Source organism: Takifugu flavidus, chromosome 17 (assembly GCF_003711565.1).
Source record: "Takifugu flavidus isolate HTHZ2018 chromosome 17, ASM371156v2, whole genome shotgun sequence".
Lineage (NCBI taxonomy): Eukaryota > Metazoa > Chordata > Actinopteri > Tetraodontiformes > Tetraodontidae > Takifugu > Takifugu flavidus.
Window position 1 is genome coordinate 2,284,067 of NC_079536.1, and position 26,524 is coordinate 2,310,590.

Genomic DNA, 26,524 nt, shown 5'->3' on the forward strand with positions numbered 1-26,524 from the left:
TGCGCAGGCTGATTCGGTGCCTTGGCTGCGTTGTGGATGTATGGGGCGTGCAGAGGAGGCGAGAAGTGATCGAAGGCTTCGCCAGCTGCAGACTCTGCAAAACACTAGTCCTCCCACACAAGCTAATTTATACAAGCTGGCACTCACTTAACGCCACTGGCAACCCCCCATTGTGCCCCCCCAAGCACACACACAACTCAAATTAGGACAAGGAACTCCAGCGGTCAGTGAAGAATGCACATGGAAGGAGCTGCATATGCATGTGATCTCACTGAGCCTCAAAACAGTTGTGTTGGCATACCGCCGCATTTGCTCCTGCGTCTGTCTTCACCATCTATCAGAGCTTCGGCAGCTCCACATGTAGCTGCCCCTGCCATGCTTTAATGGGGCAAACGTCGCCGTGGGTGGTTCAGGTGGTATTGGAGGGATTAAAAGGGACATACAGGCACACGATTGCAACCTTTCCGCGTCCGACCTCAGTCTGGGGCCTCCAGACGGAAGTGGCAGATTCTACAAGGCCCATGAGATAAAGGAAAAAAGCATTTGAGGTCAGAGGGTAATGGCAGCATTTGGCGCACATATGGTGCTCAAAGGGATCCCCGAAATACCATCTCAGACTTGACCTAAATCCTCAATCAGCAAAAACACCGACACTTTTGAATGTTTCTGCTCCCTGCGGTCTAATCATGTCAGACTGGACTGACAGGCTTGTTTGTTTCGATAATTTATTGCTTCATTAAAATGAAGCCAAGTTAATGCTTTATTTGTGTTCATTGGTGTAATTTGGAGATGTTGAGGCTGGACAGGAATATCCAGTCTGCATCCTCCTGCCCGACCTGATCCAGGGGATGATAATTGATTTGATATCCTGGTCCTACGACAGATCAATAACGTAGTTACAAACCCTTAATAATGAATCAAATCCATTTTTTATACCAAATCCATTATGTGCCGCATATTTGAACTGGCGTCACACAACCGTTCAAGGTAGTAAAGAAAAGAATGTTAGATGGGTTACGATGTTCTAGGAATCATGCTAAAACTGTCATTATGGAATGAATTCATAGCTGAAATACTAGTCTTACTATAAGCCCCCAGCCTACTAATGTTGGATTCACGGCCTTCTAAATCAGTCATGAGGCAGGCAAAGTAAAATTAAGGAGGTACCAAGGCAGTGATTTAGAGGCGTACATCCATAAACCTGGGAGGAAGAGGCAGGTTAACACAAGCACACAAATCCAGCTGGTTAGCTTATCTGGATGTCTAGTAAAAGTCAAGCCTCAGACCTTTGGTCCCTTTGGACCTTTGTGCTTGTTACGATATACCCGGTAAATTCGGTTTTATTAGCTGTCCTAGCGGCTGTGACTGCACGCACCTTTGTAAAACAGATCCAGCGCAAGAAATGTAAAACGCAATGTGGAATGTCAGTTATTGGACATTGAACAATGTGTCAGTGTGTAATGTGAACCAAAGCAGAGGCCTTACAAGGGGAGAAAAGGCTAAAAAGAAATACTTAATGCCCTAGCAGTAAATCTGAAACCGTCAAAATGTGAGTGAAAAGTTAAGCCACGCTGACTTAATGTATGACAATATTGTAGATGCTCACCCAGCCGGGCAAGGCTCCAGCACCCTCCCCGCGACCCCACGAGGAAAAATAGCGGTCAAGTAGAAAATAAACATATAGAACAAGAGAGCTCTTATTTTTAAAAGAATCAGACAGTGTCGGCTTCTTTAAGGAAAGCTGGGTGATGGAGTGGGCAGACCTGTCCAAAGATTAAGTGCTCAGATGTTATAAGCTTTATCAGTTTAAATCTGGAAATAAATTGGGCCCATTTGACCCCGGAGGGCAAACTCAAGAGATTAGATGGAACAATTCAGAGATGCTAGAGTTCGATTCTGCATCCACGACCACAATCCTTTTACTCCTCTTCACCGTTGTTTATAATCTTCCTACTGTGCTTCTTTCTTGGCCACTTTATCCATTTGGGGTCGATGCAGGGCCCTATGTGAGCAGTTAGGGGATAGGTACCTTGGCCAAGGGTAGCCTTGAAGGTATCATGGCCCCTTCACCTACAACCAGCACACCTCTCGAGTTTTGTCCAGGCCGGGTCTTGAGCCCTAACCCTCAGCTCCTCAGCCCAGTCCCCCACAGACTGATATTTCCTAGCAATCTACAAGCTAAATACAAATTCCACTGCATGCTTGCATTTCAAAGACATGTTAATGACTGAACACAGAATGGTGCATTCATGCTCCCAGACTGACTAATTAACTCAGGAAAGAGAATCGAGGCAGCCCCTCGTCTCCACGGCAAATGAGATTCAATCACGGATGTCAACATTTAAATTGATGCATCTGTGATGGTGTCATGCGGCACACAAAAAAGCAGGGCTGGGTCTGGAATGAGATTTACTTCGCGGGAGAAATAAATGAGCGTGACACCGACTATGTAAAGACAGAAATATCACTGATACAGCAGATAATGAAGGGAAGCCCGGTGGGGAGGGGGATGTGGCATCTCTTTAGTATTTAACACTGACATGGCATCTCAAAATATTTGTGCTTGAGCTCTCTTTGATGTTTAATTTCTCAGGCGGCGCAGTGGTTTGCACCAGTCACCTCATTCCGGCTCGGGTCTGATTTGAATGACGTTAGCTTGATCTTCCCACCTCTGGCACCTGTGGGAGGAAAACCTAAGAAGCCAGAGGCAGGAAGATCAAGGGTGACCTGTCCCGGGTGTTGTCCCGACTGTTGAGATACACAAGATGGGTGGATTGTGTCGTTTCTCCCTTATGCTTGTCCCGAATCTGACTATTGGACCTAAAATGATTTGTCTTTATGGGTTTGACATTTAGCTGAGCTCCTGTAACTCCAGTGATGTCACAGGGTCATAAACCTGGCTGGCGCGTGTGTTTGACCTTCACATTTCTAATCTGAGCATTAATAGCAGTTTGAATTACAGGTTAGGAGAATTTAGCACTTGAATTTAGTGCCTAATAAGACTTTACAATCAGCTTGTATTTGCACATGAACAGTTTAGTCTGCTCTACACAATAGAGAGCAAATGCCAAACAAATATAAATGTCTTGTCAACCTTGCAAATTTCAGCAAATGTCATTTGGATATGTTTTTTTTCTCTGTACATACCGGTGCCATTTTTTCTTTCAACTGCAAGCTCAAAGCTGGCCTTCCTGGCCTTCCAGTACAGTTTGACCACTAAAGACAATGTATTTATCATCATCTTGTTCCCAGTCAGCCAGGAATAGCTTTTCTTTTAGAATTTCACAAGATTAAATTGACTTTGCCTCACCATTTCACTCATATCTGCTCTGTTGAAATTGTTTTTTAAAAATGGTCTCGCTTATCATTGTAAACCTTTTGTCAGGTTGAGCTAATGTAAAGCGGAGCACTTTGCTCTTCATGCTCACATATTTGCAAGAACAACATTAAATCCTGCTAAGGTGCCCTTTCAGGAGCCGCCCTCCCACAACACCGCCGCCACCTCCACCACCTGCTGCTGATGGTGGGACATGTCTGGGGATTCTGGCGCAGATGCGCAAGGGCGGCAGAACTGAAGCGCGACTGAATGTAAATCATGGAGGACTGGGGTCCAAACTGCCACCTGCATATTCTTCTGACAGAGGCTTTCTGGAGAACCACTGTCCCCATGATCACACCCTGTTTTATGAAGAGCCACACCGATGTCTTCCCTTGATTACACGGTCGGGAAATTTCCAAAAGCGAAAGGCAGCCGGACTTGAGTGTTCCTTATCTTCACAGCGACACATTTATCCTCTTTATAGTCCGGCACTAACTCCTGTCATTCCCGTCAACATCAGACATCTGTCGCTTACCCACACAGGCACCAGGGCTGTCCCACATCAGTTTCCTCCATGGGTAAACCATCCAACATCACACCTGTGCTTTCAAACACACACATCCAGTGACACACATCCTACAGAAGCCCCCAGTCTCTCATGGCGCCCAAATAGGCTAATTTCTCTGCGGATCTGGGAATTGTGGTTGGCTTTATTAACAGCGCTGACACATTTAAAGGCATTTCTGTGGATCAATGCCGACGTCAAGAGACAAGCTGTCAATTTATCAATTGGACGTTACAGTCTGAACTGTCATTTTAATCAGATCAGAACTGTCAGAACTGAACTGTCATTTTAATCAGCAGGAATTAGCACCTGGGTCTCCATGGAGTTTAGCACCTGGGTCTCCATGGAGTTTAAACAAGCAGTAAGCTCTTTTTTGGGGGAGGGGTAAGGGGTGGGGGGTGGGGGGGATTTATAGCTACGTCTGCAGCTGTAATCTATTTTTTTTCTTCAGGAATTCTATAAGAGTAGAGAAACTCTCGGATAAAACTGTATCAGATGGGCCAAAAACCAAGATTCCTGAAGCTACAGATTGAAGAGAGCTTTAGTAATCTCCTATAATCCCTTTTGTTCACCCAGGAGATTGGCCTTCCTTAGAAGTTTCCAGTTAGACAAAGAGGTGGATAGTGTGATGGTATCAACTCTAATAGACTGGGGAGGTCGAGGGAAAGGCTAACCACCTCACTGTATCCAATGGGTCCAGGGAAGCAGCTTCTTTCTCAATTATTTTCTAAATTAAACGAGGAACTCTGCAGAGATTTAGCAGAGACTATCTCAGGTATTACAGTTCAGAAACAGGAAATGGAGTTCAGAGGCGTCATCGTTCTGACAAAGAATTTCATCACGGAGCAAATGCGCAAGGAACACGTCCTTCTTTCCTTTGTCTTCTCCATAGTTGCTTTTTCCCTTTTCGGGGTCATAGGGAGGGTGCACATGTGGATGAAGGCAGGGTACACCCCAGTCACCAGTTCATTGCCGGGCGATGAAGCATTTGTGGGTTCAGTAGCTTGCTCAAGAGTACCTTGGCAGTTCTCAGATGGAGGATTCTCAGTTGGAAGGTCTTCTGGTAGTAGGAGATGCCAAAACACCTTCCATGTTTTGTCTGCGCTGGAGCTCGAACTGAGAACCCTCCACTTCTCTGCCCAGTCCCCTCAGACTGAGCTACCGCTACGCCCTGTCCTGAGTATTGATGGATTCGAGCCTCTTTTATCTGATTTAGGATCATCAGCTTTGAATGCAGGGAGGGGTACAAAAGATCAGAAACGTTCACGCTGGTGTCCACTGGTCTCTAATGAGCTGCTGCCAAGTACTGTCCAGCGGCAGCATGCCTGCATGCGCTGAGGGGTAATAACAGGCTGGAAAGGTCAGATCCTCCATCACAGTGTCGTTTTAATGGAAACGAGTCCACCTGCTTACACTGTTGTTACATCATGCACCTGAGCATGAACCTCGATTAATACCACCAAGGTTTTCTCAAGATGGTGTGCAAGCCCACAGTGACCCGTCAGTTGTTTTTTTTAAATCTGGGAATCAGTGTAGACATCAAACTGAACTGTTAAATCAACAGGATTGTGCTGGTTTATTCTTGGATCTGCATCTTTTAATATATTATGGGAGTCAGCTCTGTGTTCCAATCTAGGGATCCCACGAGTCCCTAAATAAATACAAGCTTTAATTCTTAGTGGTATTCTATTTGTGATTGCTATTGACTGCTGATGTTTCCAATAGTAACAATAGGATAATAATCCTTTGTGAGCCGTCTGTTAATGGCAGGAATAAGTCACTAAAAATCTAATGTCGTAATACAACAAATGCATTACAGACATTTTATTGAGCTACTGGAAAATCTACCTTGCAGTGAAATGAAAAACATGTTTGTTTGTATCTAAAAAGTTCTTGTCTGTGGCGCTTTCTGTCCCACTTAATGGCTGTTCCATTTCAGGCAGAACTAATGCACACATAATGACATCAGATACTATCAGACCCTGTCTGAGCCACCTTTGTATGCTTTAAAGCGTAAACATCAGCTGCATCTCTCCTTGTTTTATCTTACAAAATCCAGCTTGTCGTTTGTTTGCGTGGAAAAAGTTAGAATTTAACCACCCGGCGTGTCCTCCACAAATTAAAAAAAAAAGCTCAAAAAGCTGATTTTTGTGCTTTTGATCCCAGAAGGTCAGGCAGCATCAACCAGGAGAGAACCCTTTTCAGGTGAGATCAGTAGGTGACAGCGTGTTCACGCCGGCAGCAGCAGAGGCTCCAGCCTTGGCTCATTTACACCAAGAGACCCCATCAGGGTGTTATTTTTTAAAGGCTGGGGAGGGGAAAAAAAAAACTTCTGATGTTAATTATATTTCCTCCCCCTGCTCATGAAGCCGAACTCAGCATTTGCGTCTGGTTCTTCTGATGTTGGTGTTGCATTCTGCCATGTCTGAATTTCTATTTTCCGTCAATTTGCGGGCAGTGATTTCAGACTGCATGACCTCAATGACGGCTTTGAGCTGCGACACCATGCACCTGCCTCACAGCACAAACTAGCACTCAACACTACATCTGGGGGCATTTTATGGAGTAATTGCAGCCTTTCTTCAAACAGTCCCTTTCCTGTTAAATGTGTGCTTTCTTCCCATTTCTGTCGCTCTTGGAAATCAACACTTTGCTTTGTGCTGAGATCAAAACATTAACATTAACATTTACAGATTTGACTTAAGGAAATCTTGCTCCTTTATTCGGGAAAATTCCACTTTTGCAACACTGAACATGGCGCGACAGCGACCTCCCATTTAGCACCGTTCATCAGCACCATCTCATTTCCTCCCAGGTCTCACTGCCTCTGGACAAGCATCATGTAGAGTATTATTACAGGGTTCACAAGTTCACGGGAACATAAGTTCAGTGGTTGCCCAGAGGGTGCTGGCTCAGACAGAAAGTGAGGTTTACAATAAACGCTGCTGCAGCTAATGGGTCGCATTAGCCTTACTTAGTGTCGTGTCGCGGTTGTAGGATGCTAAAGAATCAACCTTCTGGTGCCGACGAAATTCATGCACAAACCAAAGTCTAATATAAACAGAACGATCAGAAATCACCACCTGACTAGCAAATCATAGGTGTAGAGCAGCAGGAGGCTCCACTAACTGACACAGTGCTTAATCAGTTCCTTACATGTCCAAGGGTGCTCAATCATTTCATTGGGAAAGTTAAAGGCTAACCTTGACAATCACAGAGGAACCCGAAAGGCTCCAGGATGAAAGCGGCAGAGATTTATAAATCCAGTCTAGCCGATAAAAAAAGATGCAGTGCTTTCAAGAACTCTGTAAACCCATGCTTGTTTGTTTCATCTCCACCTGCTCAAAAATGTTCTCTTTTTAATGTTTTATCTGACATGATTTTGGGGTGTGTTCGGATTTTGCAGCTAATCAGAAAAGACCTACCTTGGCTTTGTTATTGTGGCGTGTGCATTACCGTCTGTCTTTCCGCCGACAAACGGAACAACAGAGACATCGCTTTCCTCCAGTCTCCTGTATTTTTGTTGTTCTTTCCTCTTCAATTGTTCAGGAATCATTAGGACTGCCTTAGCGGACATGGACCGCGAAGCCAGAGAACACTACACGGTTGTTATCCAAGCCAAAGACATGGCGGGCCAGGTCGGAGGCCTCTCTGGCTCCACCACTATCAACATCACCCTGACCGACATCAACGACAACCCACCCAAGTTTCCTCAAAGTAGGTACAAAAGGCTCAATAGAGCGTAGCATGATGAGCGTAGCAGTGATGTCATGCCACAAGTTATACAACATTCTGGCTTCGTCATAAAAATCAGAGAACGAATCACCAATAGCCCGTTTTGCTGTTGAAACTCATTTTCTTCATTCAAGTCATTAATTCATATTGAGATTTTGTCTTTAAATGTCCCACTGGGTATTCTGCAACAAACCTCTTTCCCCATCTGCCTCAGAATTTGCTCTGCTTTGTCTTTGCTATCAGCCGCGGTTTGAGGTTTGTTTCCAGCCCAGACCCTGCAGACTATTTTTAATGATATCGTCTCATTAACGTATAGTGCACTGAATGGCGTCTGGTTCAATAACGCATTTGCACATTAATTTGAAGGCGGACAGTTTCTGTTTGTATCGTTTCCCTCGTTTCGACTCCTTTTGGATGCAAATGAACGTTTCCCCACAGAAAACTACCAGCTCTACGTCCCTGAATCGGCCCAGGTAGGGAAGCCAGTGGGGAAGATCAAAGCCAATGACGACGACCTCGGCATCAACGCGGACATCAAGTACAGCATCATCAATTCCGAGGGGGCCAACACATTCTCCATATCCGCCGATCGGGACACCAAGGAGGGCATCATCAGCCTCAAAAAGGTAAGACTACTTTACTTATGCTGAATCTACGATGCCAGAGACCCTGAAGTATCAGAAAAGCAGCAGCTCAGACTCCTTGCCTGGAAGGAAGAAATGATGGTGGGTAAAAAAACAAAATAAATGGACGCGCACCATTCACAATGTTAGAGAACAAACAGGATTTCCAAGGGTCTGCAGAATAGGAAAACAAGGGTCTCTTGCGGCTTTATTGCAGTGGTGTCGAGTTTAAATTTAAATGCTTTGTTTACAAGAAGCTTTAGCTCCTTCTGTTTGCAGCTAAATGGCAATATAAAATGATGGCTCCCAGCTTCTTTAATTACATACATTCCAGTCTAGTAAATATTTGTGCTTTCATTTTTATTTCAACAAGAAAAGGAAATCAAAACATGGAGGAACAGAATGACAATTTTCCCTCTGCAAACGTTATTATAATTCAGCATGCATTCTGTGTATGAATCCTACGTTTACGTGAGCTGTGAGCTAACATTCACGCCTTGAATCATTCCTCGTGCTTTAAAAAAAAAAAAATAGCCTAATCACATTGTGCCATGATTCACATTCCCAACAGCCTCTGAACTACGAGCGAAAGAAGTCCTACACCCTCCACATCGAGGGGACGAACACGCATGCAGACCCCCGTTTTTCCTATCTTGGTTCTTTCAAAGACACCGCCACGCTTAAAATCACAGTGGGGGACGTGGATGAAGGCCCGGTCTTCTCCATCGATCATTACATCATGGACGTGTATGAGAACGCGCCCAGAGGCACGGAGGTGGGTGCCGTGACGGCTCGAGATCCCGACAGCAGGAACAGTCCTGTCAGGTAAGATATATTTACAACAGATGTTCAAATGTCAGTAAAAACAGGGTCACAGCACCTAAATTTGCCATTCATGGTTAAATTTCCCCAATCAATGAAGCATCCTTCTACCCAAGATGATTAAAATCTTATATATTATCTATTTATGCTTTTTTTATGTCAAAGTCTGAACTGGAGCCATTGTGCGTTGTTGATGTGTAATATGTGCCGTATAACACGAGGTAATGCACCTGGTTCGCGTGGGTGCACATGGCAGGGCTAAAAAAGTTATTTCCCTCAGCCCAAAAGTGAACTTGGTTTTTGCTCTGCACCCATGATTTGCTTCATGATATTGCATCAACTCCTTGCCACTTGTTTCAATTTGAATTCCCTCTGTTGTCTTGTCCGAAATGATGGAGTGCACCTGCAACTGCTGAGCTCCTCCTGAGATGTCGGATTGCCGCTACATCGACGAGAAGCAATCTTCGTTGGAAGCCTATGGGATGATGGTTAAGGGCCCTTCCAAGGACCGTGGCTCTGGGGCTTTTTTATTTTTTTTAAAAAGCATTACGGAGAAAGTTACGGAGTTACCAGCTGCCCCGCAGTGGCAAATTGTTGGGCCCTTTAAATATGGCAGGGACACAGATGCAGCTCAAATGATCCTCCTGTCTGATTCTGTTCAAGATATGAAGGACCAAAAAGTGACACTTGCTTGAACCCAGAAAATAAGCTAAGAAACATAAGCAAAAAAACAGTCCCCCCCCCCCCCCCACACACACACACACACGTGTTCGCATCAGAAGGCAGAAGAGATCAGCGTTTGATCGTCTGTTCTCCGAACGCATTAAACGAAATAGCCGCATTATCACATGTTGGTTTGAAATCGACATTTAGTCAAACTAAATCTCACTGCCTCGTTACCTCTGGTTGCTCTGGCGCATTACCATAATGATCAGGAGCGCTCGTGTGAGTGCGCTGGTGCGGGTACCACCAAGCACAGCGGGGGCTCGCAGCCCTTTTGACTGCCAGTTTTCCTTTCAAGTGCAAAGAGGCGAACTATCAAAGTTGCTTTGTTGTCGCCGACTGTATCATTTGCAAGCGCTGACATTCACACAGATAAAAGAAAACCTGAGAAATTAATCAACAGAAACAAACGGCACAATTGTGAATAGAAGTAGAAGTCTGCGGGTTCGTTCGTGGTTCGGTCTGTGTCATTGAGGAACGTTGCGGCGCTGGTTTATTCCTCATCTCTCACGTCAATTGGAATTGTTGACTTATTACCCAGGGGCACGCGGGCTGGATTAAAGGTGTAAATAGGCCATTAAGAATAAATTAGGGAACGAGCAGTCGATGATCATTCCCTGCCTGCGTTCATGAGAGGCTGTCTGCTTTGTATTCCACAGGCTGCTTTGATTGAACAACAGCGTTGCTGGAACATTAACGGCACTGTCAGCACCCCCTTTTGTCAATTGGACATATTGAAGATAATTGCACTTGTAATTGAAATATGTATTTTCAGGCCATTTTGCCCAGACATGAAGTCTATTTATAGTCTGGAAAATGTAGAATCATTATTTTGTCATTTTATAATGTTATCATAAACACATGTGTGTAATTAAAACATTTCTTTAAAATAATTGTTGGTTTGTTGGGTCTGTCAGAGGACTATTAAATATATTAGATGATTGTAAAATTAACATGAGGAGCCATTGTGCGTTGGGTTGTGAAAATATTATAAATCCATTACCAATTTCTCTATAGTACAGGGTGGTGGTAGCCCAGTCTGGGAGGCGGTAGCCCAGTCTGGGAGGCGGTAGCCCAGTCTGGAAGGCGGTTGCCCCGTCTGGGAGGCGGTAGCCCTGTCTGGGAGGCAGTAGCCCAGTCTGGGAGGCAGTGGCCCAGTCTGGAGGGGACTATGCTTAGAATGGAGGCTTCTGGGTTCAAGCCTGATTGCGGACAAATCTTGGGAGGTGTTCTGGTAGCAGTGTTGTTAGTTGCCAGTATAGTGCACACCCTTGAGCAAGGAAAAGAACTTCCAAATTCTTCCATACAGTAGGGCTCTGGATCGATAGTGCTGCATTATTTCAGCATGGTTAACAGTGTTGATGTGTAGCCCCAAAATTGGTGAGGTGGAGGCTGTCAGCTCAGTCTGGGACACGCAGCCTCTCTGCTGCACCGGGAGCTCCAGGAAAAAATCCATTCTTGTACAGTAAGCAGGTTATCCAGGTGAAAGCCGAAGCACAAAACCTATATTTTTCAACAGAGAGGGTTTTAGATTATGTAACTTGTCCTGACTTGTCTGTTAGCTCCTACATTTAGAACATCTAAAGTAACAATAACAAATATGTGTTTATGCGCCTTAACACTGTTTTTGAAATTTTAAATACCTATTAATTCTGCTTTCTGTAGTTATCTATGTTGTCTTTTACTACCGGTCTTCTTCCCCCAACAGATATTTCCTGGACAGTAAAGAGGATGACGAAAGGTACTTCCGAATCGATGAAATCACTGGTGTCATACGGACCACGAAGCCCCTGGACAGAGAAGACATAACTTGGCACAACATCACTGTGATGGCTTCAGAGGTTGGTAGGTACCCAGGGCTTTGTTGCGGTTTTCTGCAGCTGGGCTTTTTTTTCTTGTTTTTATGACGCTATCTTCTATAAGTCTGCCTCAAACTTGATGCTTTCCCATTTCTCCTAATGCATTTATTTATTTATAGGTAGATATATACATTTCCAAAAATGCATTAACCAGGAGATCAATGCCATATTTTTCAAGAGAGTCGGTCTACCTGCGATTCAGTCACTGTCCAAACTTTTCATTTCCTGTTTGTCAGTAAACACCTGCACCTGTGTGCGGCACGCCGTTGTCTTTGCACAATTACCCGCCGCATCCCAAGCGCAAATATTTAACTGCTGCAAATTTACACCTCCGGGGGACGTAGCGAACATGTGAAATACTGCCGCGCTCACAGTCATCTCTTCTAGCCTCCAGCTGACATCATTACAAGTTGTTGTTCAACTTGCTTTTAAATCAGCGGTGGTTTTCCGGCCACGACAGCACGAATTAAAAAGCAAATCTGAAGATAACAAACGATGAAATGAACTGGAGGCGCTATGCTTGATTTCTTTTCTTGTCCCGATTGCGCCCCCTCCCTTTACCAGAAGATAACGAGACAACCTGCGGGGACCATAAAGTCAAAGGTTGGGACTCACAGTGTGTAAAATTGGAGGCAGGATCAATATCAACAAAAGGAAGGTGCCATGAGAACGATGTTAAGGCTATATGAGTGTGCACCGCACGCAGCTGTCCTTTAAAACCTCCAGCACCTGAGTGGGAATGAATTTGTCCAAATGTTTGCACAGTTACTGAATAAATCATGTTAATTTAGCGGGAATGTTGTGATTCTGATCAATAGTAGTCGATACGTTGCACTCCCGTCCATTCATTTTTCATACTTCCATATTAAAAACTCGACACTTTGCAAGGTGAGGGCGAAAAGAGAAATTAACAATTAAAGTCTGGAAACAAGGATGAAATGACCAATTTGCATTTTGATTAGACTATTCAGATATTTCTCTTATAATTAACTGCAAAATGAAATGAATCCCAATTGTTTTAATGTGCTTTCATACATTTAGGAAAATAATTAAATCGATTGAGCCGTGGCTAACACAGGAACTCCTATCAGGTAACTTGGATCATTTGCGGTCCCAATTAGGCAAATCTCTCATTAGTCAACAGAGGCGCTTGAATGCTAATGTTTCCTTTATCTCCTCACTCCTCTTTAACATTCAGAGATACACGTGTGCTCCAGGACACTGTCAAAAGGCGAATAAGTTCTTAACTCTCCGACAAAGCAAGGACACACCGTTCCATAAAACCAGCTGCTTTACTGCACACACACACAGACACATGCACACACGCACACACAGAATTAAGGCCCACGCTCATCATTTGTTTAGTGTTAGTAGATCATCTCGCGTGACACGGCGGTGCTGACCGTGAGGAGGGTGTTTGGTAAACCCTAATGCACAAGACACAGCAAAATAAAAATGTTGAGACATTTCTTCCACAGACTGCTGTGCCTGCATGGCTTATGGCTTTTGTGGTATTGTGTTGTTTTTTTTACCTTCTATTCAAGGAAGACTTTGCTGAGTGAAGATGCTATTTGTCAACACTGTTTCGCTGCATGCTCTGAAGTGTCACAGTAAAGCTAAAAACGGATGTGCAAATGCTGAAAAACAAGCGGGATCTGTGCAGTGGGCTCGGTATTTTCATTTTAAAAGTGTATGTTCACTTTTGAAGCGTTTAAAGCCAATTTCCAGGCTGATAGTCTGACCCACAGGTAAAATTAACTATCAGATCTTAATTTAGTGAAGCAGATCATGTGTCTGGCTGTTCATTTCAGTGGCAGAAGTGGCCATTTTGATGTCATTAACACGGGGAGTTGAGGAGTTATTAATTTGCTTCCATCACGAGCAGGGCTAATAATACATCAGAACCAAGCTCATGAGCTGGAAATGAAACAGCTGCCCAGAGATGTGGGGATGTGCTTTAGTATGCAAAACTGCCTTCTGCAACACTGCACCCGCTTCACGCCCTTTTGTGCTTTCATACTGGCACTACTAAGGCAAAATCCTAAACGGTCTGCGAGAGGATCACAGTGTTTTGCTGTTAAATGACACAGTTAATGTCGCACCACGGTGTTCAGGGCTCATGGCACACTTGACCTTGACGTCTCTCTTGCCTCCCTCTTCCAGACAACCCCAGCCTCTTGAGTCACGTCCCCGTTACTGTCCAGGTGCTGGACGTGAATGACAATCCACCAGAGGTGGCCGCAGACGAGGAAATCATCCTGTGCGAGAGCTCGAGGCCGGGACAGGTGAGTCTGAGAATCAATGTTTCACCCCAGGAGGAGAGTGATGAAAGCGGTGCACGCACCCGGGCTGGATCCTCCACTGCGTCAAGGATCCGCATTGAATGACCGTTTTCTTCAGTTTGGGTTGATTCCTCAGAGCTGAGAGTGGGAGGTCACCGCTGGAAACTGTTTGACCATCGCTCACTCTAAATGAGCATCGTTGCCGCGAAGCATGACAGCTCTAAATCGAAGCTCATTCCACTTTTGCTCTCTGGTCTTTGATTCATTCCAATTAAGGGGTTTTTAGATGGAGAGCAATCAGCAGCATGGAGGTTGGCAAATGGATGAGTAGAGACTGAAAAAAACAAAACAACGGAGTACATTTTTGAAGGATTTTAAAAGTTTTTGCTTTATAGATCCTCTTATCTCTTCAAGTTTTCCAAATTAACTCAAGTGCTGCATCATTCTCTATAAACCCCCCTTAGCTTTGTGGTCTATGTTCACGTGCATTTGAGAGGGATATCACCTACTGACTTTGCTTCAGCTCCTTTTTGGGTTACCTGCCTACAGTCCTTGGTTTCTGCGTCAGAAGACAGTTTGTCGCTGGTAAAATTGAAAGTTCATTGTTCTCACTGGGGCACATCGTTGACATTTTGACTTCAATCAAAAGTCAGAGATCAAGGCTGAAGATTTGGGAATGAGAGTTATTAAACCTACTGTACCTCCTGGCATTTATTTTTAATTTATTTTGGAACTATGATCTTTCATCAGCTCAACAGCAAAGAAATTGCAAATTCCTTATGGCATTTGAACCACAGGTAAACAGTGTTGTAGTAAAAGATAGCACAAGCTAAATGTTGGGAAAATTCAGCACCCCACCCGCCCAGTCAAATCTTTCTAACAGTAATAGAGACTATTAATTACTGAGCTGGCTGTAGGTGAGAGGGACTCTGACCATTTACAATCAACACGACCTGCAGCAGGAGCTAAATTGGCTCCTTGTTTGGCACGCAATTAGAGGGAAATGTGGTTGTAATGGGTTGCTGCAATAATTAAATGTTGCAGTTGTTGCTTTTGGAGAGTAATTTATTCCACTTCCTGCGATAACAGGTGATCCAGACTGTAACGGCAGTGGACAAGGATGACTTTGCCAATGGACAGCGGTTCGCCTTTGCCTTGCCTAGCCAGCTACCAGTCAATCCTAACTTCACCCTGAAAGACAATGAAGGTAAATAAAGTCATCCGCAGGGTTGCTTTCATCTGTTCAGCCATTTGCTCAAGTTTCAAGATCCAGTAAGATTTCCTCATATTTTACATGTGCAAAGGAAATGTGAGCAGGTCGAAAAGAAAGGAATTATCTCTGAGGCCGTTCTACATAAAACACTGGTCGTTAAGGTTTGACATGTTTGTGTTATTTAGTGGACTGCCCACAGTGCAGCGCTCCCGTTCGCCGCCTGCTCACTTCGGTACATGCTGGTGTTAGTGTGGGCAATACCATGGCAACCATCTCAATCTTGGGTGAATACCGCGCCTGGGGTTGGTCTGCAATCACGGGGCTTTTAAAAGCTTTCAGCACGAAGATCCCATAGTTACCCACTGAGAGAGAAAGTTCACAGCACTCCAGATGGATCTATGAGCTCGAGAGGGGCAGGTAAAAGCAAAAGGAGGGAGAAGCACAGGGATTAAAAAAGGAAAAAAAATCAATGTGATAACAGGAGATAAGGTCGTTTAGCTCTTTGTCCACTTAATGTCTTAGCACAAGCGATATCCTTCCTTCTGGACAAGGCACATTTGCTGTGTTATTTCAAAAAAAAAGTAGCCTCCAATGAGATGCAAATAAAACCAGATTGTTTTGGGATTCACATAATATGTTGTAGGGCATTATAGTTGCAGCTTGGTGGTTACTCCATGGAATAATTACCGCGACGGCAGTAGCAATTAGCAGAAATGAAGACATCTATAGAATCATCAGTTCTGCTCACAACGTAAGCCTTAAGGATGACTGTGTTGTAATTATTACTGGAGCCTGAGTGCAACGGGCAAATTTCATTACGAGGCAGCTTTTCGCTAAAGACTGCTCATGTTCGTTATGTGAGCTTGTCACAAGTTGTCATCGATGTTGTTCTGATAGTAATGTAATTTACACCCTTATCATAGACTTTCAGGCAGTACCTTGGAGACCAACGCTTGAGCTCAAACATGGTGCGTTAGCAGTTCTGCAGCCTTCCCCAGTGAATTTTTTTATATACGTTTCCTCTTTATTCAGATTTTTTCATGCTCCTGATACGTGTACCTTAACTGTGATTTAGGAGGCTTTCAACGCTAACTCATAAATATGTATTTATCTGAGGAGGTGCCGCTTCATCGCAGTAACATGAACAAATACATCACAGACTTAAGATCCTTTGCTTGGGAGTCTCTTTGCACAAGAACTGGCAGAGTTTTCAACTGTATTTCTGTGAGATAAAGCACCTGAGTAAGAGCAGTTCGAATGGATTACAGTCTTTTGGAGCAGATCTCTACGGAAAGACCTGTGGATTACAGTCTCTGGACAGGATTGACCTTTCAGGCAAGTCCCGGATCAACGTCAGGTCAGATCTGCCGTGAGCAAATTAAACTGTGAATAAGACGAGTTCATATCAGCCTGTCAGCACTTTGAGTTCTGAAAACATAGTCCTCAATGTTTTCGGAGTGGAAAGTGCTCTTTCTTCAAGCACTGATGGCATTCTCCCCCTTCACGCTGTTTGAATAATGGTGCTTGTTATGCTTTAAAATGGAACTCCTGCTGGATACATCCCACAAGTTTTTCCAAATATATATGTGTGGGACAGATGCTTTTTATGTCGGAAAAAGAAAATCCACATTCTCCTAACTTAGCAAAAGTTGAGGAAAGTCCGAAGGCATGTTCTGATTGAACAACCACATTTATAGTTTAGTATATCAAGCTTTTATATACAAATTGTCCAGAAATACATAAATGCACGGTTGTAAACTCAAAAGACAACCCCCCCCCTAATGGAAGCAATATGTTTATCTTACTTTCAGTGTGCACTTCTGTTGTCGGTGTGCATTTCCTAAAAATTGCTTCTGCTGTTTCAGCCATCGGGGCCGCTCAAAGGCTATGTGAATGATAGCACAGATACAGTCAAGTCATTCCACCGAGACTCTCGTTCTGTGCTGTGTTGGCAATATCCAAAGTTGGAGAAAAGAGACACAAAGCACCCCCACTGTTGACTCTTGTGTCTGATAATTAAAGTAAGCTCTTCCCGATTGAAGCCATTTCTCATTTCTGTTGTAGCAGTCCAACAGTTGCTGCTGCTCTGAGCCATACCCCCTAATACCCCCCTCTGTTATTGTGTGAGCTCCAAAAATCCCTCTCAGTCACTCATAAGACTAACACTCTCCTGACCTCCTTTCCTGCTCAGTTACAGTTCACTCACAAAAGAACATGCTAAACTTTGATATGTGGCTCCATTCAAAGTTGTTTTTTAGAGACTTAAAGTTTCAGATTCTCGTAGTGGAAGTTATTTCCTGGTTGCAATACATTTGGTGGAGGGACCTCTACCTTGCAACTGAAGACTGTCTGTGCTTGTTGAGCTTTCCTTTTGCAAATAAAAGCAGAGCTCTTGGAAAAAAGAAAATGTATCCGTGCTGCAGGTCTAGACTCCGACTATTTGAAATACCATGAAAAACAAGAGACCATTTCACAGTATGTCAAAGCTGTTTTGTTAAAAGACCAGGCTTATACTTACATGCACTTATGTGTAATATTCAAAATGGAATGCACTGGCATTTTCTGCAAATTATGAGGAGGTTATGATCTCTAAATAACCTACATTCTTAAATAGAACAATTGAATTTTGTAGGCATCTTCTTCCGGTGGGTACAGGCTTTTTTTAGCTGTACTGTAAGCAGCCCGCTGATATGTGGGACATTTAATTAGATTTCATGTCATTCAAATGTAACTCTGAATGTGCATTCGCCAATTATCAGCCTACACAGAGTCACTTAAACAAAGAAGAGAGAACAGTGGTTAGAACAACAATTTTTGAGTCAGGATTTCATAAGTAATGGTTGACATTTGCTTCACTTGAATTGCGAAGAAGGGTGCTATATTTTCAAATTATAGCACAATTAATATTCTTTATTTATGAATCTTCTCATTTTTATCCGGGGCCAGGTTGAGGTAGAAGTAGTCTAAGCAGAGATGCCCAGATTTCCCTCACCCCAGACGCTTCCTCCAGCTCTTCTGGGAGTATTCCGAGGTGCTACCAGGCCAGCCAAGAGACATGGTCTCTCCAGCGTGTCGTGGCTCTTCCTCGGGGCCTCCTCCAGGTCAGGCATGCCTGCAATGCCTCCCTAAAGAGGTGCCCAATCCACCTTAGCTGACTCCTCTCAATGCAAAGGTGCAGTGGCTCTCCTCCCAGCTCCTCCTGAGTGGCTGAGCTTCTCATCCTCTTTCTAAGCGAGTGCTGTGGTCATCACCCAAACTTCATGACATTAGGTGAGAGCAGGTGCGTAGACTGGCCGATAAATCGAGAGCTTTGCCTTTCAACGGTACAGTATATCAACCGCATAACTGCACCAATCCACCTGTCCATCTCACACTGTTGATCTCTCCAACAACCCAGCGAGGGCTTGACCTCGGACTTGGAGGTGCTGATCCGAGCCGCTTCACACTGGGCTGCACACTGCCCCAGCACATGCTCAAGGTCCTGGCTTTTTGAGGCCAACAGGACATCATCTGCAGAAATGGTTCCCAAACTGGATTCTCTCCAGCCCCTGGCTATGTCTAGAAATAATTTCCTTAAAAAATTTGAACAGATTAGGTGATAAAGGGCAGCCATGCCGGAGTCTGGTTGGGCTAACACCCATGAACTCAAGCCCCCTTTAGAGCTGGTCCAGTGTTCTGTGACCAGGGCAAAAATCACATTGTTCCTCCTGAATCTGGAGCTGGACTTTATTACCTATTTAAGACACACCTTATACAATGCTATGCATGCTCTCATTAGTGTACAAAGCACCTCTTTATATTAAACAAACCAGTAATCTTTTGTAAAAGCCTTTTATGCAGGCAGGAAAGCCTCAACAGCCGCCAGTGCTCCGTCAGAGCTGTGAACCAATTTGTTTGCAGCATATCAGAGTAAAATAATACCGGTGTTCTTCAGTCCTTTATGACTATTGTGGCCGAAGCTTTTGGCTAACATATAATTAGTGTGGATAAACAAAATACAAATGTCTGCAACAGAGACCTTGGTGTGAGAGTGTATTTTAACCAAAGAGAAATACAAACAGCATATGTCAGAAGGCAGCCAGATCATTAGTAAACCCACTGCAGTCATGGGTTTACAGCGAAGCCTCCCTGACTCAAACTGATTCTCGCTGAGGCGGTCAAAAGATTGTCATATTTCTCTGAATATTCTATTTTTTGGATGCAACACAAACAGAATAATACCTAAAGAAGGTCTAAACAGGAGCTATGGTGTGCTACATTTGATCCCAGAACCATAAGGAGCTGTGGTTGCCAACTGGTGATGCAGATCTGGTGTGTTGGATTGAAACATATTTTGAATGCAAAATACACCAGGATGATGGGGGTATCAAGGCAAACAAGCCAGAAGAGCAATCTGTTGCTGGCAAGTCTCAAAGGCCCAGACCAAAAAGCAGAAAGTGCAACAGAAATCCAGACACACCTACATTCTGGAGCCAAAAGAGGAGAAGATGGATGTTTAGATTTGACAATCTTTACATTATTCTTCACATTAGGGTATAAGTGTGCTGCAGTGCTAGTTCATGCAGACTCTGATCCGCAGTCTCCACACACCCACAGCCAGAACATGTGCATGTGGGCAAGTGTGAAGTCTTAAGATGTCCGTGTTGGGTTATTTTAGTTTCTGTTAAAAAACAAACAAACAAAAAAACCAATCTTACGCCACGTGCCCCCAACTAGGTCACACTTTCAACAAGCGGCCTCTTCCGGACAGATGTCGGTAGTATCTGTCCGAGCCTTGTCCACCTTCACACCCATCATACTGTGCCTCACACTTTGACCAGGCCTTGGATTGGACACCTGAGTCATCATCAGCACTTTCATCATGCAGCATCTGGAGGTGGTGGAGTATCTGGGCTCATCGGGAACCATTCACAAATCAGAGGGGATCCATCCCAATTGGTTTGGTGCTCTCGCCCTGCGCGTCACCTGTCTCTTTCAAACCTGCAGAAAATCACATGTTCAAATCATCATACTCATTGGTCCTCCGGCCTGGAATTAGCATGACGTAATTGTTGGTCACGTATTTGCTGCAGTTGGTTTGAGGACCCGCCAACACCCATCTCATACCTCTCCTCCTCTGCATCCTCTGCTCTCCATTTGACTCGTGCTTACATGTAACCACACTCGCGCATTCCTCCTATATTCACTCCCCCTCTCCTTTTCTAATCTTCTGACTCCCTATACCGCTCCCATGTTATTTGCATCTGGTCTCCTAGCACCCCTCCCTCCTCTCCCGCATCTGTACGCTGATGCGGCGGAACTGTGAGCCTCAGTTAATAAAGCTTGAAGTGCAGGTTGTCATTCAGACTGTCGATCATTATAATTATTCATAGATGGTGCAGAGATTGGAGTGGGAGGGAAGGTCTCAGAGCAGCAGCACCACAGTACTGCACAATGGAGGTGTTTGTACTTGCAGAGTAAAATGTTGTCCTGTGCATGATTTGGCTCTTTCTTTATCCAACTTATCCAACAATATGAAGGTGCAAGTTTCCACTCAGCATGTCAGCAAAAGGTCAAATGCCCCAGACACTGGTTTCCAAACATTATGTAATTCTTTGGCTTCTTAGATTAACTAATGATCTCCCGCTGAGATAACCCATCTTACATAGCCGACACGAACCAGGAAACTTGCGTGTTAGCGGTTAAACCTCTGGTACAGATTAACAAGTAAAGCAGGCTTGTGCTCGTGTTAGCTTCAAGGCACACGAGCATTTTCAAATGAGATCTGTGTGGGCTGCTAAACGAAACAAAAACCAAAATGGAAAGACTGTTGCATTGAAAGAAACTCAACATATTTTTTTCCTTCTCTCGGGTTGGCGCGATAAAACGAACGCGATCCATTCAGGTCAGTGGACGTTGCTTCTCTGTTGCACTGCAGCACAGATGCATTTAAGCATGAGTGCTGCTCTGGAGCACCAAGTGGACAGCAGTTGTAGGAAAAAGGCTACAGCTTCAGACGTATGTCAGAGCCTATAGCATTTGAAATGCAACAGCTCTATCTGTGCCTAACGCTCAAGTGCATGAAGAGGGAGACGAGGATGTAATTTATAGGTGCAAACAGGAGCCATTTATGTCTCTTCCCCTGCTGATAGTAACAGGTTAATTAAAAACAAATGTCTTTCAAGGCTTCATTGGAACTGAACGCATCGGGATCTGTCTGAAAGCTGGAAAATTCCTCCATATGGCTAAGGAGACTGATGTCAGACAGAGATGTTGAATATGCCTTCAAATGGAGATATGAACTAATATTTTGCCACGCCTGCTTGTTGCCAACACTTTACTGAATTTCTCCACACAAGTTGCCTTTTCTCCTCCTCAAAATTAGATTCTTTGCAATTCCGGTTTGCCCTTTTGTGGTTCCAGGAACAACTGCTGTTTTGCAGCACATCAAAATAATAAATGGAGAATTCTAGTGGCCAAGTGGAACTGTAATCAGCAGATCTTTTTCAGGCATTTTTCGGTCGGTTTTGTTAATTGTACCCGTGTCTTTTTAAAATCATTTTAGACAGCACAGCCAGCATCATTGCCAGGCGCCGACGGTTCAACCACCTCACCCAGGAACTGTACGAATTACCCATCGTGGTCTGGGATGGAGGGGAGCCGTCACTCAGCGGAACCAGCACCCTGACGCTGCGGGTGTGCCCATGCCAACGCCACGGCAGAATCCGCGCGTGTCAAGGCGAGGCGTTCCTGTCCTCTGCGGGTCTCAGTACAGGGGCTCTGATTGCCATCCTGCTGTGCATCATCATCCTGCTGGGTAAGTTGGGACAGAAGCCTTGGTGGTAGCGGCGGGAGGGCGGTGCCCAGGGGCAAATATCCTGCTGCCAATGGCCAAGAAAGCATAGAGGAAGAGGAAAAGATGGCAGGGCTTCACGGGGGTAGAGCAGGAGACAGGAAAAAAGACATTAGGGCACTGTTAGAATTTAGATGAGGACAGTGGGACTTTTGTAAATGGTAGAGGGAACGGGCTGAAAAATGTAAAAGAGATGAAATAGTCTCCACTTCAAAATTCAACTGTAATCTTCTAATAGAAGTGAATTATCTGTGCCATTACTCACCTTGACATATCTCTAATGTCACCTGCAGGGAAAAGCACAAGCATGAAGGAATATAGCGATGGTCATCACTGATATCGCTGATGTTTCTGGCACATGTGACAGATGTGTTCTGCACTGCAAACATCCAAGCTAATCAGAAATACAGGCGCTAAAAGCAACTGTGACAGTGTCAGGGATTTTCTATCCGAAAGACATGTGATGTTTTAACCCCCATTTTCTTGGAATCTTTCTGATTTAACTCGAGATAAACGTGCTGTGTTTGTCGAACCCCCAAAACAACTGAAAATGGTAAAATCAGATGCCAGACTGGCAGCATGTTGAGTTCCTTAATCAGTGTTCATCTGCAACCAAGACACAAGGAATTCGCAAATAGCAGCAGAGATACACGCACTGCAGAGATGGCGGGATTTAAGTACAATAGTTGATGAGATTGGAAGAAAGTGTGCGCAACAGGAAGCTTCAGTTCACTGGAAACTGTTCCCAGACCCTGAAATCAAGTGCATTCCAAAAGAAAATCAAAGTGTCTACAGTCAGCCACATGGGATAAAAGCAGACCAACCCAAACCATTAGACCACTGGAGTTGGGATTTTAAATGACATTTTAGCGATTCACACAACTAATTAAGAAAAACATCGACTGGATTTAAAAATAGAGCCTGCTAATGAATAACGCAGCTCTAGCAAACCACCAAATTACCTGGCTCTTAACTTATAAATCCTATTTTAATTAGTTTTGTTTTTTTACTTTTAAGATGTGGGAGGATGGATGTGTATTAAAATTACAACCAGCTGTGAAGGAGCTGAGCTACAACCACTTTACAAAACAGAAATTTTATTTCATGGCCTTCCATATCCCCAACTGCTTTGTTATTAGCACATTTATATTACAGTGGTAAAGCTCCTATATGCTACTGTTGATAGCTTATTCATATACCATTGATCTTCTCTCTATTTCAAATTAAAGCCTGGTCTCTGCACCCATTTGGCACAACAATACAGTATAATCATTGCAGCACAAATGAGACATCTTCAATGACCACCTCTACTAACTAGAAAACACTTTCATAGGCCCATGCGTGTGTGGAGGATTGAACAGCAGTAAGGCATCAACTGGCCTTGGCTCGGCTTCCAAAATCATCTGAATTGTCTCTTTCAGACGTTTTAATGTAGAGCGTGGAGAGGAGCATGAAAGGAATATAGTTCAAAGGCAAGCAGGTCATGAACTCTGAACAGTGCAGTGCTGTGTATGAAATAATAAAAGATGCATTATAGGAGAGACAGCTGTAGGATTTCAGTATTCAGCCTGTAAACCGCAGCGAGGATCTGAACTGCAGGTAGAGCTGCAGCCAAAAATGTCCGTATTAATATTGATGGGGAATGTAGCTTCCTCCCCCTGTGGCTGACCCTGATCAGGTAACATATTTTCACATCCAGGCAGAGCGTAATTGGCTGCTTTAAACAAGTGGGACGACAGGCACTGTCCAAATGTAATTGCATTTTTTGCACTGTGTGACCTTTTCTCCGGTGCCACACAGAAGGATTTTTTTCTCTATGGATTATTGTCGTGCTGATTGGCAGACATTTAATTGAAATCATAGAGAAGGTACAGCACTGACCAATGATATAAAAAGATACATTGAAATTAAGCTCCCTCTATCGCATAGCCCAAAGAGATGGAAAAGTTAATATTATCCAAATGATCCATCTGGGAGTCAAAGTCAGTGAGAAATGCAGTTGCATAACGACCAAGTTGCTTGCCAAGTCACTTATGTATATATATATTTTTTTGTTTTTTTTTTTAAGTTTAAGTTCTAAGCACAAATAGACCCAAAAATGTTGAGTTTCGGAACCAATGTGGATATGAAGATATCAACTTTGGAAATGTAGATGAGGAAGTCATCAGCATATAAAGAGACCAGCTGCACAAAGCCCCTCACTGCTCAAACTTGTGATGTCAGAGCTGCATGGAGAAGCAATAGTGAGCAGTTTGATGGCACTAAGGAACGCGGGGGGGTTCAATTTGAGTAGATTGATTACAATTAAATAAACAAGGGATTTTCTCTGCCTCAAGTAATCGAGTAATTTAAACTTAAACCTCAAAGTATTTTGCATGGATCACTTTTAAAATTGCACAAGTACCTTGTGCCACCCATCGAAATGAAGGAGGAAGTTGAGAATGTTTGGTAAGAAGCAAGAAAATGGAAGATTTGAGGGAAAGCAGCAGTAATAACAACATTCACACCTGTTTAGTGTGACCAGAAGCCATCCTTTGCCTGGCCATGTCTGCTTTTTGCAGGAAGAGTTTCATGCAGGATTTTGTTCTCCTCCAGCCTCAAACAAGTTAATCAAATTTGCGCTTCCTCTGTCATTTACTCCCCCGCTGAAGGGCCCACCCTGTCACTATCTGAAATCTGTGTCCGATTCCTCAATTAATTGAAGGAATTCTCAGTTAAATATGCGCTTAGTAAAATATTCGATAGCTGTAGCCCCCAATTTAAATTATGACATTAATTTATGTTCAAGATGACCCATTAGTTGTGTTTATTAATTGGGTTTGGCTGTCTACTGTTGGATTAAATGTCAACATTTCCAACCCACAGTTTGTTTGTCATTTTACTTTTTTCCTACTTTCGGGGGCTTTGTATACCTGACATACCGGTAGATTAATCAAACATCATTTGTGTGCCACCCCCTTGAAACTCGCCTGATTCTTCTTCCCTGCAGGATGTAAGCTTTACTCCAGAGCCTTGTGACATACCTGTCATCCATCCACTCTCATCAGTCATGTTGGGTGCATGTGGAGGTGAAGGAGGATAAAGGGAAACAAAAAAAGTCTAGGGAAAACACTAAAGCACGTCTCATCCTGATGCCAGATTAGTCCCCAGCTACAGAACATAAAGATAATCAAACACTAAACACAAACGCTCACTAAAATTAGCACCAGACCAGCAGCACATGCACAACTATCTTGGGTTTTGAGCCAGCTGGTGTTTGAAGGCTGTGCCCGGACCTGCAAGAGGTTTGGGTTTTCACTCTGTTTCGGTCTGGTAGTTCAGTAATACACCAGTGTGAATGGGATTATTCTCACCTGCCCGAGTCAGTATAGAGTTCAGGCTTGGTGTCAATGCATCTTAAGGTCTATGTCTTCCCCCAGGCTTAAACCTTCTCTTCGAGATTGCTTTCTAGCAGGCCAACATCTCATGCATGCCTAAATCTCCACAATATGTATACAAAAAGTGCACTGCATCACTAAAGTAGATTAGCAAAAGTGCATCAGTGAATCCTAAATATTATGAAACGTGAGGCCTTTACCTCTTCTTAATCCAACATCGACACCTTTACTCCTCTAATCCAAAGAGGCTGATCTAACAAAGTGTGCAACTGTTTAGATAAGCACACCGTATAGGCTTCAGAATGGAAATATGCTGAAATAAACACAGATCAAGTTTAAGGGGTGGGGGGGGGTTCATCCGCTCAATCAAATTTTTTTCAGCTCCCCTCAACTTTCATGTTTTTCTTCCTGCTGAAATGGATATAATTTAATGGCGCAGCAGAGATGCCTGTGCAGAGCATTCAGCTGGCTCACTCCTCTCTGATAATGCGGCATAATGAACTCTTTTTAGATATAGTGCCCGTAAAAATGTCTTTCCTGGGCTGTCGCCATGTTATTAAATGCATATTAGTGTTAACATTTTCCAGAAAGGTCATCGCTAACCCAAAGAAGTGTAGCTCTCATTAACTTGAACAGGTTCAGAGCATGTCTTCAAATATTACTCCGCTTCATGACTTCATTAACAGTTAGAAAAGATATATCACACTCTAAGCTACTTATCTGCTGGGGCTTGTTGTTATATTTCCTCTAATATGGTTTAGCATCATTATATAAGTGGTCTCCCCATGATCAAATGAGACCTATGCTGTTCACCTTCTGTTGTCATAACGATAGAATCCTAATGTGTGTCATCATCTCAAATGCTTACATCCGCGCTATCAATGCACCCGCTGCTAATGTCCGCTACTGCGCGTTATTGATTCATGCTGCTCGTCGCTTGGCCCATTTCAGTGTAGATACGACAGCAAGTCGGATAAATATGCACATAAAATTTGTGTTAATTTGCTTGGCTGTTTATGAACCAAAACATGTTTGTCTGTCATGAACAATGAACCACTAGACAACACCGATACACAGCAAAGGATATTTGCATAAATATAAAACATCACTGAGCATTATGGCCACATACAGCTGTTCAAATCCTTTTATGGCTCGGAAACACAAATATCTTTGT

The 26,524-nt window shown here is 43.7% G+C and overlaps 1 protein-coding gene across 5 annotated transcripts in view; it reads left to right on the forward strand.

Annotated features, from left to right (window-relative positions):
• The window catches only part of LOC130513865 (cadherin-18), a 57,231-nt gene that overhangs the window by 29,320 nt on the left and 1,387 nt on the right, over nucleotides 1-26,524 (forward strand). For all 5 annotated transcript variants that reach the window (XM_057013052.1, XM_057013049.1, XM_057013050.1 and 2 more), the window contains 7 exons: nucleotides 7,434-7,601; nucleotides 8,058-8,245; nucleotides 8,814-9,067; nucleotides 11,496-11,632; nucleotides 13,810-13,931; nucleotides 15,018-15,135; nucleotides 21,686-21,937. In XM_057013052.1, coding sequence (XP_056869032.1) covers nucleotides 7,434-7,601; nucleotides 8,058-8,245; nucleotides 8,814-9,067; nucleotides 11,496-11,632; nucleotides 13,810-13,931; nucleotides 15,018-15,135; nucleotides 21,686-21,937 — 1,239 coding nt within the window. The remainder of the gene's footprint in view (nucleotides 1-7,433; nucleotides 7,602-8,057; nucleotides 8,246-8,813; nucleotides 9,068-11,495; nucleotides 11,633-13,809; nucleotides 13,932-15,017; nucleotides 15,136-21,685; nucleotides 21,938-26,524) is intronic.